At 41.0% G+C, this 16,861-nt stretch overlaps 1 protein-coding gene across 1 annotated transcript; it reads left to right on the top strand.

Moving 5' to 3' along the window:
* Positions 1-200: 200 nt before the first annotated feature.
* On the top strand, positions 201-1,764 carry LOC117389313 (ADP-ribosylation factor-like protein 4C). The gene has a single exon (XM_033986965.2). It carries the CDS (start codon positions 581-583, stop codon positions 1,148-1,150), a length of 570 nt encoding a protein of 189 aa, XP_033842856.1. The 5' UTR covers positions 201-580; the 3' UTR covers positions 1,151-1,764.
* The last annotated feature ends 15,097 nt before the right edge of the window (positions 1,765-16,861 follow it).

Below are 16,861 nucleotides of genomic sequence, written 5' to 3'. Positions count from 1 at the left end.
TTGCCGGGGGAGGTAGAAGAGGAGCGGCTTCTTTTGTTTTGCCCTCGCTCAATGTTCCTGCGCTGTGTGCTTCTCCCTCACACACTGCCGCTCTCAGGACTCCATCCGCCCGAGCACTGGGGATGATGCCCTCTGGACACAGTACAGTCCGGCTGCGTCTGTGTGGATGTGTTTAACTGTGCTGAGTCGTTCTCGAGTGCCTTGCGTGTGCGTCCGAGAGGGGAATACAAATCAAGCGCTTGCATTGCTCCAGGGCCTGTCCTGTAAACACGCTCCGAGCCGCGGCTACACCTGGAATGTGCCTGGTGTTTGGACAGTAGTGGAACACAAAAGGGCCGCTGAGACAAGACTTCAGCCCGGGTCTCACAAGCGAGTTGTGAATTTTAAATAGAAGCTATTACTGTGATAATTTCTCTGGGGACACTCAACAACAGCACCGGAGGCTCTGCTGTGCTGTTGCGGTCATCGCCTTTGAAGTTGCACGCTTGAGACCAAGTGTTCACGCGATAACTATTTATTTATTACGGGAAAAGCCTTGCGGTCGGCTCCGGCGTCTGGCAAAAATAGGAGCTGTGAGGAGATGGGCAGCAGCCTCTCCTCCTTCCAGTCACTGCACATCGTGCTGCTGGGGCTGGACTCTGCGGGGAAAACCACTGTGCTCTACAGACTCAAGTTGAATGAGTTTGTGAACACGGTGCCCACCATCGGCTTCAACAGTGAGAAGATCCGCCTGAACACGGCCAAAGGGCTGAGCGTGCACCTGTGGGACGTGGGCGGGCAGGAGAAACTGAGGCCCCTCTGGAAGTCCTACAGTAGAGGAGCAGACGGGATAATCTACGTGGTGGACTCAGTGGACGTGGAGCGGTTGGAGGAGGCGCGTGCTGAGCTACACAAGGTCACCAAACTGAGTGAGAACCAGGGCACTCCTCTGCTGGTAATTGCCAACAAGCAGGACTTGCCCCGCAGCCTGCCGGTCAGTGACATGGAGAGACAGCTGGCCCTTCATGAGCTCCATCCCCACACCTCCTACCACGTCCAGCCCGCCTGCGCCATCATCGGGGACGGCCTCCACGAAGGTCTGGAGCATCTCTACCACATGATCCTAAAGAGGAGAAGGAGGCAGCACGGAGGCAGCACCAAGAGGAAGTGACCCAGTGACCACAGCACTGGACCCAGTGATCACAGCACTCAACCCAATGATTCAAACACTGGACCCAGTGACCACAACACTGGACCTATAGTGACCACAACACTGGACCCAGTGCCTCCGTGAAGGTCTGGAGCAACTCTACCACATGATCCTGAAGAGGAGGAAGAGGCAGCACCAGGAGGAAATGACCCAGTGACCACAGCACTGGACCTTTAGTGACCACAGCACTGGACCTATAGTGACCACAGCTCTGGGCTTACTGCACTACTACAGGACACCTGTGCGGAAATACGCTTCTATGAAAAATGTGGCCTGTGTGCTGTGTGTAGACATGTGACTCTCACCTACAGAAAGCTGAGCTGAACTTGTTGCTGCTGAGGCTGGACCTCAGTCTGTGTACTATGTACACACACACACACACACCTGTAGACTATACATTGAAGCTGTCCTATGCCTCTGTCCTCTGTCTTTGTTCCTCTACCTGTCCCCCATCTCTCGCCCCATGTCCCTGTCCTGTCCTTCTGAGACCTCTGGTTCTGTAGACTCACACTGATCGCATTAGCCTTAAAGAGTTTATGTAAATAACGTTGTGTGGAGCATCATCATGTGCTGGACCTGTTCTGTCCCTGACCCTTTACATGCAAAACATGTGCTGAAAAACTGATGAAAAGGCTGAGGTATGAACTGGCAAACGAATACAAGAATCACATTTCAGAACATGTTTGTACAGATCTAAACTATAGAGTTTACAGCTTTTGTGGAGACTAACACAGGAGATTGTGTTGTTTGTGGAGGAAATTGGTATTACAGTGTATATTAAAAATTGCAGCCTATGTGATTTTGTTAATTGCGTCCTGTCCTAGTAAAACACAGACAATTGATTGAATTATTTTGGCGACCATCTTGGTTACATACAATAAAATCATGTTAAAGGTACACTGTGTAACTTTTCAGTTGGAGGGCCTGGGTGTTTCTGCTTTGTTTAGAATGCTCCACAGTACAGCATTAAACACAGCATTATTGGTTAGATCTGGGGGAGGCGACACTTCCCACAATAAGAATGTATGTTTTTTCAGGGTATTTTTGGCAATAAAAACTTTAAAATGGAATTGAATTGAAAATGCCTGACAGATAGTGGCAACAGAGGTGTGTAGTACTAAGTTACATTTTCTCACTTACATTTACTTGAGCAACTTTAAAGAGTTTGTACTTTCAAGTAGCATACATTTACTCCTATTTGAGTAATAGTAATTTTTATTGAAGTAACAATACTCTTACCTGAGCAAAAGTTGTGGTTCTCCTCCCCTTGTGAGTAAGTCTATAAATGACAAACGCTTTATGTTGACAGTATGAACTTTTGTGTTTGTTGCACCTGTCCTTCAGATATTATTTAGTTTGTCATTTTTTGTGTATGTCCTTTGAAAATACCTGATTTTGTGCATTATTAATGTTTACTCCTTCAAATTAATTAAACTTCAAGTCATACATCAAATGCTACATCCCAAATATTACTCTTTAAGTCTCTTACTTGAGTTGTAGTTTTCCCAAATACAATTTTACTCTTATTGGAATCATTTTTTTGTTCTACCAACAAGTAACAATTTTTGGCTACTCTAGCCACGGCTGCTCTCCATAGAGATGAGCAGACAAGTTACATGGTGCGTCTTTAAATGTTTAGGTAGTTAGACCATTATATAGGTGAGAACCAGTGTAATGTATTTTGACTAGTGTGACAAAAGCCATTGGAAGAGGCCTGTTTCATGCCGTACTGTGGAACTTTCTAGATACAGCAATAACATCTCCATGGAGTCAACCAGGCCAAGTTATAGGTCAGATCTGTGGAGAGGTGAGCTTGCTTCTAGATAAGCAGGTGACAGACCCACTACCATAAAGGTTACACAGTGAACCTGCTTAGAATCAGTTGAATGAGTTAGCCAATAGCTGATTAGCCTGCTTTTCACGAATCAAGTTAACTCCTGCTTCTTTTGTGGCAGGGTCAAAGGTGAGGGGCCAGCGAGTGTGTGGGGGAGGGGTCATCACAGATGTCCCTTTAGCACAGCTCTACCGTATACTTCTACTTAGACAGTTATAAGAACAAATGGAGTTCATGTGATTAACTGAGATTCAGGAGCAGAACCACGTCTCAACCTCCTTCAGCTTCTCTCCAGTGAACCACAGCTCACCTCAAACCACACCTATAATTACCCAGAAGTCCTATTTATACAAGCCTGTTCTGGTACCGTCTGTTCTCTTGACCTCTCCCACCCAATGTCTTATGTTTATCTTTTGGCCTGAAGACCTCACTATCTACAGAGGGTGTCCTGAATTGACTGGGCTAACCACCTGAGACAGATCCCCATCCTGAGCCACCATCTATTCACACCATCAATAAATGTCTTTATTGTGTATCATTGTTGTGGCATGGTCCTTGCTAAAGAAAGTACTATTTGGAGTCTGGCGGGACTCTGGCTCTGCTCCTTTGCCTCAGCTAAAAGTTATATCTTTGAGTCAAAGGAGCAAAGTCAGAAGAGCAGAGCCAAAGGAGCAGAGGAGCAGAGTCAGAAGAGCAGACAGGGGCAGAGCCAGAGGAGCAGAGCTTGATGTGCAGACAAGTGCAAAGCTAGAGGAGCAAAGTCAGAGGAGCACCGCCAGAGGAGCAGAACCACAGGAGCAGAGCCACAGAAGCAAAGCCAGAGGAGCAGACAGGAGCAGAGCTAGAGGAGCAGAACCAGAGGCACAGATTCAGAGGAGCAGTCAGGAGCAGAGCCACAGGATCGGGTGAGTGTAAAGCTAGAGGAACAGAGCCAGAGGAGAGAACTGCTCATTGTAAAGATATTGAATCAACACAGTTCTTTATATTTAAAGAAACAGTACGTGACATTCCTGACAGCAGTATTTACAGTGTGAGGAGTGACAGAGGCCAGTGGAATGTAGGGCCTGTCCTGATGGGTCCCAGGGTGTCAGGTTTGTCTAGTCAGGCTTCCGTTAACCTGTTGTTTAGAGTAATACAGTGTAGGCACATATATTCTTTTTGTTTGTTTGTTTGTTTGTTTGTCTTAGTTAAAGGTACAGTATGTCATTTTTCTAATGGGGGCTTAGCTATCTGCTAGTCTCCATGGTGACTGCTTTGTCTGGAATATTCCAATATGGCATTAAAGAAGACCTATTGTGCTTGTGTCTGCTTTATAGTTATAATCTATGACACCCATGGATCATTATGTTATAAGTTGGACATTTTAAATCGTAATATTAAAATAAAATGAATAATAAAAGGAACAAGTCAGCTGACCTCCACATTAGAAAACTACGGTGTCCAATTGAAGTAGACGTCGCCGTAAATGTCATCACAACAAAAGGCTAGCTGATGAATAGTAGCAGATCACAGAATAGAAGACCTTTTTGCATTTGTACCAAAATAAGGTGGCACTACAGAATCCTATGTGTATCACTGATTAAGAAACTAAAATTAAAAAACAAAGCAAGTACGTGGGTGTGTACTGGTGATGGTGAAAATGGGTACAAAAAAAGATTACTCAAAGATGCATGAATCACTCCAAGTACAACTTCAGAGGGTAATTGAGAAGGGAAACAACTATAATATGGATGAAAGCTCTGAAAAGTCAATTTTGCAGAGTAGGTTTGTTTTAAACTTATCTTTCTTGTATTTACTCAGTGACAGGTGTGCCCGTGCTCAAAAATACCTTTAAAAAGCATGCCTAATGGGGAAAACAGTAATATCTCCATGGAGACACCATAAAAGTGACATAGTGTGATTTTAGTTGAACATTGAGTGTAGATCTGGGCCTTTGAGGAGACTCTGTAGGTTCACTTGGTTAGACCAGACCTTGACAGATAGATAGGTGGATGCATAATGATATTTGAACTAGTTTTGGTCTCAGTCTCTCATATGAGAGTGGAGTTTAAAATGCCCACCTAACCAAACCCATTCTCTGATAATAAAGCTGTAAAAGAGCCCGTTAAAAGCAGGATATCTCAGTGTTGTGGGTTCACTTCCCTGTCTTGACTGTTTGAAAAAAATATCTCTACACTCTCTCCCCATTGCACACGACTGCAGTCAGACAGGAGTAAGGCTGCCGGTCTGTGCCATCCACCTCTCCTACCAACATTTACTCACACATACTGTCACACTAGGCCATGCGGTCGGGTGAACTGTCTTGCCTAAGGACATAACAGAAGGCATTAGAGCCTCTCTAGGTCTCCCATCTAAGTAGTAACCAGGCCTGACCCTGCTTAGCTTCAAAGATCTGATGAGACCAGGCTTTATCAAGTGTTTGGCCATTCTCATCTTATTGGTGGAAAGTTGGAACATTTTCTGTTCTGTGTCAACAGTACTCTTATTTAAGTATAGGGGGAGGGGCTGGTGGGAGAGGGGGGGAGGGTATAGTGCTTGTTCTCTTTAAAGGCATCCCTGATTTGCACAACAACAGCTGTGTGTGTGTGGGTGTGTGGGTGTGTGGGTGTGTGTGTGGGTGTGGGGGGGGGGGGGGGGGGGGGGGGGGGGTGTGAGAGGTATTTGTCACATTTGTGATTACAAAATCCATCTCTTGGAATGTTCTGCGGTATGGCATTAAGCTTATCTATCTCTTCATAGAAACAAGCAAGAGATTCTAGGTTATTGCTCAGAGTCACTGTAAAATACTCAATGTATTTTTCAGCCTTAATACACCTATAAACACAAGCCAGATAAGTGTAATGCCTTAGGGTGAAACATTCTAGGTAAAATAATATCATCTCCATGGAAACCCGCAGGTGGCAGACCCTCCAGAAAAGTTAGATAGTTGACCTTCTTTTTTGGAGATTTTTACCATGTTAGAACATTGTTCCCTCATCAAAAATGTGCCTGAAGTGGTTTTAGAGGTCATCCATGTATATCTGAGTATTTTAGCGATCTCTCCCAGGCACTATTTGAACCCTCCTCCCACAAGCCTAGGTAAATCACAAAAACAGGACACAAAAATGATACTACAATTTCACAAACCTGATGTAATGTGCACTAGTTTCATTAGCGTCAAAAATGAAACTAAAACTCAAAACAATAAAAGGTAGCATGGTGATCTAAATATGTCATGTCTTAGCAGTTAACGCCCTATAGAAGTGTAATACCCCCTCTTTAAGATTAGGTTCAGTCTCCAGAATGGAAGTGAATTGAAAGTCCCCAAAAGATATGGAAACCCAATATGTATGTTTGTGTGGGAAAACCATCCCTCTCATCAGCCCTGCTCAGAGACGGCCATTTTGGACCCGTGTCTTCTAATCATCAACACAGCCTGTAATCTGTCTCTGCTTTACCACTGGGACTACACCACTACAAATGTACATGTGTAGTCAAGAACAAGGACTTTTTTTGTACTTTTGAGGCATAGTATTTACTTTGATCTTTGACCTCTCCAAATAAAATACAGCGCATTTCATGACTGTGGTGGGTAACTTTGCTTGGAATAATGAATACAGTGAAAGAAGTCAACAAGTGCACATCAAAGGTTAGGCTGCTCATTTCACAAAAACATAGTTAATATCATTAGCTCATTAGAAGACTTTACTTAGGTTTAAGACTTAACTGAAAAGCTTTCCTAGTTTTTTCTAGTTTTTAAGTTTTGGTGAAGTTTATCATTTTACTTTCTGGTTGGACATGAACAACAGATATGAGTTACAGAGAGGTAATTTCAAGTCTGTTTCCTAGCAACTATAAATCTAAATTACACAATAGTTATGATTAGACTAATACAAATAAATAACACCTTTATTTTGTTAAATCAAAGTTTAAACTGTCAGAACAATGCATTCCTTGTGAGTAACTCTGCATTTTGGATGGAGTTTTCCAAGATAGAGAGATTCTGTTTTCAAACTCAGCATTACTTCCTGTATTTTTATACTTTTTCTTCATCTTTTTCTTCCACAAACTCCCATTTAACTTATGTAAAACTATGATAAATTTATAGCACAGGTACCATCCCACCAAACCAAGTCAGCATTAGAGAAACGTAAAAACCTGTCATATGCACTTTAAATGATCTAATAATCCATTAAGTAAATACATGTAGTCAAACAGAACTATGTATTTAAATATAGACGGATAGAGCCCTCTAGTGGAAGCAGAGACTCAATTTACTTTAGTGGAACAAGTACTTGAAAAGCTGACAAAATATATGATTATTGTCTTTTTTGTTTTTGATTCTGTTTAAAGCTCCTATATTACACAAAACTGACTTATGATAGCTTTAAGCCATGTTATAATGTAGCTACCTCCTCAAAAACATACCTGGATTTGTGTGTTTGAGTGGTCCTGTTTATATTAGTTTACATCTCCAAAGCTCAAAATTCTTTGTACCACTTTGTGATGTCCTGAACAGTAGTAGTAGTAGTTTTCAAGTTAACAACTTTAACTTTAGTTCAGCAGACATTGGCACTACCAGGACTGAAATGATCAAAATGATTATAGTGAAGGTGTATGGAGTTTAAAAACACAATGGAGCACTTACCACAAGACATCAAAGGTGTTGTGTTTTCAGTTTGAGAAGAACTTAAATATACCTAAATATACAGGGTTTGTATGTATGAATAAAACAATAAACAACTCCATGTTTGTGATGAGGAAACAACATCATAAAATAGAAACACTGACTCTTCCGGTGAGATGGACACATGCCAAACTTTGAAAAACTTTCAAAAGGAACTTTTTTGCCTTATTTTCAATTGAACCTGTCTTAAAAAAAAGTTGGTCAGGATAGCCCTACTCAGGCATGACTACAGGTGAGTGCCGTGTGGCTCAGAGCCGGGTTCCAATAAGAAGGAATCGTGATGATTTATGCTCCTAATTTCTCATAAGTTTTAAAACTGAAGACAGAATGAACCTTTACCTGGTGTTTGTGAAGATGATCAGTTAATTGCAATATATGTGGCCAACTTCTATTGTAAAGTGTATTCCAGAGAAACAATAGACAAACATACAATTGATTTGTATTGCCATAATGTGAAACAGAACTCAATAGATGAACATTTCTAAAATGCGTGAAATTAGAAGAAAAAAAAAAAGTTCCTGATGTGATAAGTTCTATAGAAGCCTTGAAGGACAACACATCTCCTGGTAACGATAGATTGACCAGTGAATTCGATAAACATTTTAAAGAAGCTTTAGCTCCATTTAATAAGGCCTTATTTAATGAATCCATAAACCCAAAAAGAATAAACTAAATCTAGAAAATGGAGGCCAATAACCCTGTTAAACAACTATGCCAAAATATTTGCATCAATATTTGCCAAGTGGCTTAAGTCAGGATTTATCAATGATGAGGAGCAGTCAAGTTTTATGTTTTTTGTTATATATATATATATATATATATATATATATATATATATATATATATATATATATATATATATATATATATATATATATATATATATATATATATATATATATATATATATATATATATATATATATATATATATATATATATAATTAATCAAGTAAAGCTTGTCCCAGGCCAACCATACCACACTCAGACCACTACAATCACTGTATAAACAGACACTCAAAGTTCTAGACAAAAAAACACACCACATTCATCACTGCAGCATCTTATCTAAATATAATATTTTAAGTTGGGAGAATCTGATTAGATTCACAGATGCCTGCTTTGTTTATAAAATCTTACATGGACTCGCCCCTCCGCTCAATGACTTTGTTAGCCTAAGATCAAGCTCAAATCGCATCACTAGAGGAGCCTCAAGAGGAGACTGTCTGATCACATTCAGAAAGACAGCATTTGGTCAATCAGCCTATTCTGTTAGAGCTTCTAATGGGTGGAACAGCATCCCTACAATTATCAGGGAGAGCACCACATACAGCTCCTTTAAGTCTCAATTTAAACGTTGGCTTTTAACAAATCAGACCTGTCAACACCAAACTCCTGCTGCTGCCATCTAGTGTTTGTCCTTTGCATGTGCTTCTCTGTAATTCTGCTTTAACAAATCGTTTATTGCCCCCTTGTTCATTTTCTTGTGCTTTTTTAACATAATCTTTTACTGTTATTAATTGCAAGCTGTTCTTAATAACCTGTCTGTTTTAATTATTTTGTTTGTCATTTGTCTTCGCTATGATTCACTGCTCAAGACTTAATGCTTTTCTACTTTTTAACCACGCCTGCAAATGTTTTTATAAGGAGCTGTACACCATGGCAACGGACAACTAGCCTCTTGGCTAATTCTGGCATGTTAAACAGTTACTGTTGGTTTTATTATTAATATTATTAGTATTACTTCTTTATCTCCGCACACACACTCATACACTCACACACACACACACACCCCACACACCCCCCCACCCCCACACACACATATTTACAAAGAAAACCAACCAAGACAGAATAATGCAGGTACCGTACTGTACTCCCCCCCCCAACACTTTTACACATCAACACAACTTTCTCTGTAAATAGTAAGCTGTAAATATTGTATGTGTTTCTATGTCACTGGGTGTTCTTCAAAATAAAAAAAATAAAAAAAAAATAAAAAAAAACAGTTACTGTTGGTCAACATACACTGTCCGCTATAAATAAATAAATAAATAAAATAAATTCAATGTGTGGCATTGATTCCCAGTAATATATGTAAAACAGTTAGTTAATAATAAGTACTGCCCAAATTAACAATTAGTTTGATTTCATCTGGTGAAATAAGACCCATTATCTTATGCTGCTGTGACTTGAGTCAGAATGAATGAACATCCCAGTGCAGACACATAAAAATGCACACCGACAAATAAAATTTACTTTTTTTGCGTTCCAGAAAAGTTTTGTCCTTGTATAGGCTAGACACTGGTCCCAAAGCCATTTTTGTTTCTGCAACGTCTGATTTACAAATTAAGCACTTTATAATAAAGGGCTTTATAATAAAGTCTGTTTTTCAGAGGGACCGTTAAGGTGAAAAGTAAACAAAATATCCAGATATTGCAGATTTAGGGCACAGTCTTAGTAAACTCATAACAAGGGGGTGGAGCTCTACACAAAGATTGTGTGTATTATTAAACTTAAATATTTCTACAAGCAGGTGAGTGACCAGTGAGCAGGGGTGAAAAGTAACAAACAAGTACAAGTACTGTACTTTTTACCTAATTTTTATGTGTCCGTACTTTACTTAAGTAAATTTTACAGTGAATACTTTTTTTCTGTTACTTCACTTCATTTTAGAGCAGGTATCTGAACAGGTCTGAAAAGTAAAAGCATTTTTTATTATTGTTTGAGACCTGCTGAAAAGGCTAAGGATGTATTTTATTACAAATATAAACTGCAAAAAGTCTGATTCAATTGTTTATCGTGAACTAAAATCAGCACAAACTTTTTTCAAAATCACAATTTGAAAGCCTTATAAGAAAGCTTTGAGAAATCTATAAGACCTCAAAATCCATGTGAAATACTTTTTACTCTACTTTACATGTACGTTAATACTTTTACTTAAGTAGATTTTTTCATGTAATACTCTCTGCTATCTGTACTTTTACTTAAGCAAAAAAAAAAGTGTGTGTGTGTAAGTGTGTGTGGGGGTGTGTGTGCGGGTGTGTGGGGGTGTGTGTGTGGGGGGGGGGTGTGTGGGTGTGTGTGGGTGTGGGTTTGTGCGTGTGTGTGGGTGGGTGTGTGGAGGGGCAAACTCTACGTGTGTGACATGTGTGAAGCGTACTTTCTGCTTCTGCAGAGTGCAGACCTTGCTTGCTCCTGCTGCTTCCTTCTTTACTTTGCTTTATAATCATTTCGCCTGTTTTGTTTAGTTTGAAGATGATTTTCTTTTAAGTAAATCAAGACTTTTAAACCATCTTTACATTTTTTAAACAAAATTTCTGACGAGTCACTATGTCCGGGGAAAGAAACCAAAGGAATTCTTTCTGTGAATGCTGTCGGAACTATCAACAACAAATTATCAACATACTAAGGAGTTAAACAGCTGATTGTGCATGTGGGTGCAGTTGACACCAGTATGGAATAGAATTAAATCTTGAAAAGGGATTTCATTACATTTTTCAAGGAGTCTGATAAAGTGGAGGTTAAGACATTCATCAGTGGACCTCTTTCTAGCATACAAAGAAGGAAGATGAACAAATTTACCCTGCTGTTTCAGCAGAACACATGGCTGTTCAACATGTGTGCATCCAGTGGGCTGCACTACACTGACCATTTTTGATCTATTCTGGAAATGAGAGAACCTGTTCAAGGGAAATGGCCCGCACCTGAGCAGAGGTGGAGTGAGAGTACTGATGGATAACATTCTCCATGCTCTGAGGCACCGGCCTTGATAGGGTCTTGGGCCAGTGAGAGAAAAGAGGAATGAGAGAAGCATTCCTGGTGCACCAGCCAGAGACCAAGCCAATGTGTCAGCACCACCAGCAGCACCACTACCAACTACCACAACCACCTCCTGTACCGAAGGAGTCACCACCAGCAGCACAAACATCTCTCCCAGCGAGGGATTCAGCAGCACTACAACCTCCCCCACCACCACCAAGGATCCATCTCCAGCGTCACTTCCCCCAGGGCTCTTGTCACAAGCCTTGAACCTGTCTGTGACAGCTCCAACAGAGGTTTCAGTCTCAGCAGCACTCCCATCACCTCCCCTGCCTACTCCTTCTAGGGACTCTTCACTCTCCTTTTCCTCCCAAGCTTCACCCATGGCCCTTCCCTACCATCTAGAAATTCTCATCAGATCAGGAATTAAGATGGCTCCCCTCACACCTCATGCAGTGCAATCAGGAGTTCTGGCATCAACTATGCTGAACTCTTCCCAGTACCCACCCATGCCCCCTCACCTTTCACCAAAACTTCCCCCTGCTCCACCTCCTCTGCCCTCACCCGGTCCCTCACCCAAACTCCCCCCTGCCTTTCCCCTAGAGCTGTTATCACCAAGAGCTGGGACACACAGGGCCTCTGCTGTCCCAGGACATACAGTCATGATAAAGATAATATCATGCTGAGGCCCTGTGATGGAGCTATATCTACACTTACACCACATAGACTGATTAACAGAAGAACAGTTAGACTGTCTGTCGTAATGGCTGGTGTAAGGTGGACCAAAGAGTGCAGAACTCGGGGCAGATTTACAGTGTTTATTTACAGTTTGTGTAAAAGACAAGAGTTCATTAAACCAACAGGGAGCAGGGAACGGGGTGCGAGCCGGGGTCCAGGAGTGTGTAGCGGCGAGCCAGAACGGGAACAGAGAGCAGCCAGGACCAGGGCGAGGACGGGACCTGGAACTGAGCCAGAGAGAGCCGAGCAGGGGTAGTCTAAGGAGCGGGAGATGAGGAGCAAGCCGGAGCCAAAGATGAGACGAGGAGGTGAAGACAAGGGGTTGACTGTACCGGAGCTGGAGCGCAGAGTCAAGAGCAGGACCAGAGACCAGGAGCAGGGACGAGCTAGAGAGCAGGAATGTGGACACGCGGACGATCTGGCACCGAGTGTCTGAAGCTTGTCCATCTTATGCTCCGCAGCAGGTGGAGGTGATTGCGCTGATGCGCTCCAGGTGCGCGTGGGAGGAGTCAGCAACTCCACCCAGCTCCAGGCTCAGACAGGTGCGGGAGGGGGAGAGCACTCAGGGAGACAACACAGGAGGCAGACAATGCGTGCATCATGACACTGTCCAATCAGAGAAATTTAGTTCACATTCCCTGTAAGAAGATAACATCCAGTTCTACTGACACTAATCTGAAACTTGCTGTGCTCAATGTCAGATGTTTATGTAACAAGTCATTTTTAATTAATGATTTTATTTCTTCTTTTAATCTTGACTTTATATGTTTTTAATCAAAACATCGTTCAACAAAAACACAGGTAATGCAAATTCCAGTGGAATCAGCTCCACTCAACTTCAAATTTGAATCTGAAATGCGAGTAAACAAAAAGGGTAGAGGTGTTTGTGCAGTTTTTAGAGATAATTTAGTTACTCAGAGGTTGTCATTTGGGTTTTTTCATCTTGTGAGTATGTTTCCTTTAAAATGGGGCTAAAACAAAACCTCCCCAGCACTGTCTGAGTCTTATTGATGATTTTACTCAGATGCTTTCAGTCGTATGCACTGACTTTGATGGTTTAGTCATTACAGATGATTTTAATGTACATGTGGATAATGTGTTTGTTAATGTGTTTGATAATGTTCTGTCCTTTAAACCTTTGTTCTGGCTCAGCATGTCAGTGAGCGCACCCACAACAGAGGGCGCACTCTGGACCTGCTCATTACAAAAGGAAGTAAAGGAAGGAAGTAAAGGAAGTAAATATTTCAAATGTCAATGTGGTGGATGTTGCTGTGTGGCTGAGCTGTGTTTTGAATGTTCTGGACACCATTGCCCTGATGAGGGTTAAAATGGTTAAAGATAAGCAGAAAGCGCCATGGAGGAATGATGACTCGGTCAGGGCACAGAAAAGGGAGTGCTGAAGGGCCAAACGGGAATGGCGGAAGTCAAATCTCCAATTTCAGATTTACAGAGAAAAGATGCACATGTACAACCACAGATTACGTAAAACAAGAGAGAGAGATTTTTCGGGCATTATTCGAAGTTGCAGTAACAACTCTGGTGGCCTGTTTGCAACAGTAAACAGATTAACAAACCCTCCAGCTCCACTGCCATTAGAACTAATTTCCACATCTAAGTGCAATATATAAAAAATATATAAAATCCCCAACTACAATTTTTTTTAGAAGGGACAGACCAAATAAAAAAGGTGGAGGAGTAATCGTCAAAGAACAATTCCAATGTAAACGGCTCGATCTACCTCAAAATGGCCTGGAATGTGTGGCAGTTACAATTAGTTTATCTCCTGAAATGTCATTTAATGTTGTCGTGTTATATAGACCTCCAAATAAGAAGTGTGAGATGTGTTTTTTTGAGATGTGTTTTTTGACTGGTTTAAAGATGTACTTAAAATTTGCACAAACAAGGAAATGATAATAATGGGAGATTTTAATTTAAATTGGTTAGACAAAACACGATCCAGTAAATTAAGGCAGTTGGCCAAGCAATTTAACCTAACTCAAGTAATAAAAAATCCAACCAGGATAACTGGCTCAATGAAAACATTGTTAGATTTAATCTTCACGAACAAACAGGACCGCGTCAGCAAAACTTTTAACTTAATAACCGGTATTTCAGACCATAATCTCACACTGGTCTCAAGAAAACTGCCCAAAAGTCATTACAGAAACCAAAACAAAGAAAAAGTTTTTACCTCTTTTATCCCGAAACAGGACATGGAGCAACTTGACACTGATATTAAAAACACTGTGCATAATGACCTTGTCAGTGGCCAGGATGCAGAACAGGCCTGCAACACGCTTAAAAATGCAGTTGCTCAAATTCTTTTAAAATATACAAAAACGCAGCAGAGAAAATTTAAAAGTAAAAAGGCTCTTCCTTGGTTTAATGACAATTTATGGCTCCTAATGAAGGAAGGGATGCCACTCTTAAAAGGTATATCAAATCTAGGTTGGGATCAGACCGAATGATGTTCAAGAGCCTCAGAAATAAAGTAACAGGTCAAGTAAGAAAAGCAAGAGCAGACTTCTTCTTAGAAATCATTAAACAAGCTAAAGGAAATAGTAAAATTATATGGAGATGTATCAACAAATTATCTGGGAGAGAGCAGACCAGTAACAAACCCATTGAACTTAACAAAACCTCTAACAACAATACACTCCCACCGGCGGGACAAGCCACTGAAAAGGACAGCTTAATTGTGGCGAATATGTTCAACAACTATTTCATTGCTTCCATCCAAGAACTATGGCCTCCCTTAGATCCAGAGCTGCCTCCTGTACTTCAGGATGGATTTGTGGCCCAGGGCAACATGGAAGGACCTCCATCTTTTTTGGAGGGTGCAATGGACCTGATGTGTGTGAGTGAAGATAGGGTCATTAAGACTATCTCTGCACTATCAAATTCCAAAGTAAAGGACTCATAGGGTCTAGATCCGCTCTTTTTAAAGAAACACAAAACCGTCTTTGCAGCATCAATTATGCATATAATCAATCAGTCTTTTAATGAATGTCTATTTCCAGAAGTTTTTAAAACAGCAATAGTAACACCTATTTTTTAGGTCAGGAAACAGAGGGGTTGTCACAAATTATAGACCCATCAGTATTCTCCCAGCCGTTTCCAAGGTGATCGAAAAAATTCTAGCTGAAATATGATACATCCCATGCAGTTTGGCTTTAGATCTAAACATTCCACCGATACTGCATGTTGTTATTTTATTGAAGTGCTCAAATCCAACTTGGACAAGGGAGGGGTGGTTGGGGACGTTTTTCTGGATTTGCGTAAGGCTTTCGACACCGTTAAACACTCAATTCTACTCAGAAAATTGCTAAATTTTAATCTTTCTGCCAATACCATCACTTGGTTCCAATCATATCTTGTGAACCGCTACCAATGTGTACGGATAAATGACAAAACCTCGCCATTCAGATTATGTACAACAGGCATTCCCCAAGGATCCATTCTGGGGCTGTATTAGACAAATACAAAATTTTAAGCTTTGACAATTTGATCAGATACTCTGATATCCGCCTGGTGCATAAAATCCTTCATGACGCTGCCCCACCCCCCTTGAAAACTTTTGTACAGCCTCGTGCTCAACTTATTAACAGAGCGCTAAGGTCTGCCTCAAGGGGTGACTGCAATGTTCCCAAGAAAAGTCTGCTTTTTCCCAATCAGCCTTTTCCTACAAAGCCATTAAAGAATGGAACGGACTTCCAGACAACTTAAAGAACCTGGCAGATTTTCACAGCTTCTCACGGGCCGTCAAAGATTGGCTCTTAGAGCACCAGTCTTGTACACACTAACAATACCAGACGGGTATCCAGACTATCAGATTATGATTGTTATTACACTGCCGTATCCACGCCAGTTGGATATATAGCTACCGGGTGCTACCCTCGTGGGTACATCCGGTAGCTATTGCATTGTTTTTCTGATGCACTGTAAACATACTGAGGCACTTTACTTACCTCTTGCACTTTAAATAATACTGACCCCTTGCACTTTAAGTAACTGCTGCAATTTTACTTCTATTTTACTATTTTATTGTTGCTATATTACTTGTTTTATTAGTCTGTTGAACACTGAATAATCTGTACTTTTGAATTCTTGCACCGATTTGTATTGCATTGTTTTTACATTGTACGTGTTAATTGTTGCTTTTAATTGCTGTTTAATTGTTGTATTAATTGTTGTTTTAGGACTACAGATGGAAAGTAGCATTATGCTAAATCTGGTGCAGCCATCTTTTTAATGTAACTGCACATTGTCCTTTGAATAAATAAATAAAATAAATAAATACAATGAGTTTGCAGTATTCTTTGATGACAAGGTTCAGGGCATAAAAAATTACATCATTTCCACAATGCAAATAACACCCCTGCAGCCACCTGGACTAAGAGCTGACTCACTTTGCACCTGTAACTGACAAAACTGTCCAAAAGATTGTCACCAGACTGAGTTCATCTGCATGCTACCTCGATATGTTACCCACTAAATTTCTATAGTCTGTGCTCAACAATTAGCTATCACCGCTCACTTGCATAGTTAACATGTCACTTTAATCTGGAACATTCCCAATAGCTTTGAAAACTGCAGTTATCAAGCAGAGCAGTCTTGATGCCACGATATTGAACCATTACCATCCCATCTCAAATCTGTTGTTTTTAGGCAAAGT

The sequence above is a fragment of the Periophthalmus magnuspinnatus genome, chromosome 21, assembly GCF_009829125.3.
Source record: "Periophthalmus magnuspinnatus isolate fPerMag1 chromosome 21, fPerMag1.2.pri, whole genome shotgun sequence".
Taxonomy (NCBI): domain Eukaryota; kingdom Metazoa; phylum Chordata; class Actinopteri; order Gobiiformes; family Gobiidae; genus Periophthalmus; species Periophthalmus magnuspinnatus.
The sequence above is the reverse complement of the archived record's forward strand: the minus strand, read 5'-3'. Positions and strand labels throughout refer to the sequence as shown.

Coding starts and splice junctions, on each gene's coding strand:
- LOC117389313 (XM_033986965.2), top strand. CDS start 581: ATGGGCAGCAGCCTCTCCTCCTTCCAGTCACTGCACATCGTGCTGCTG.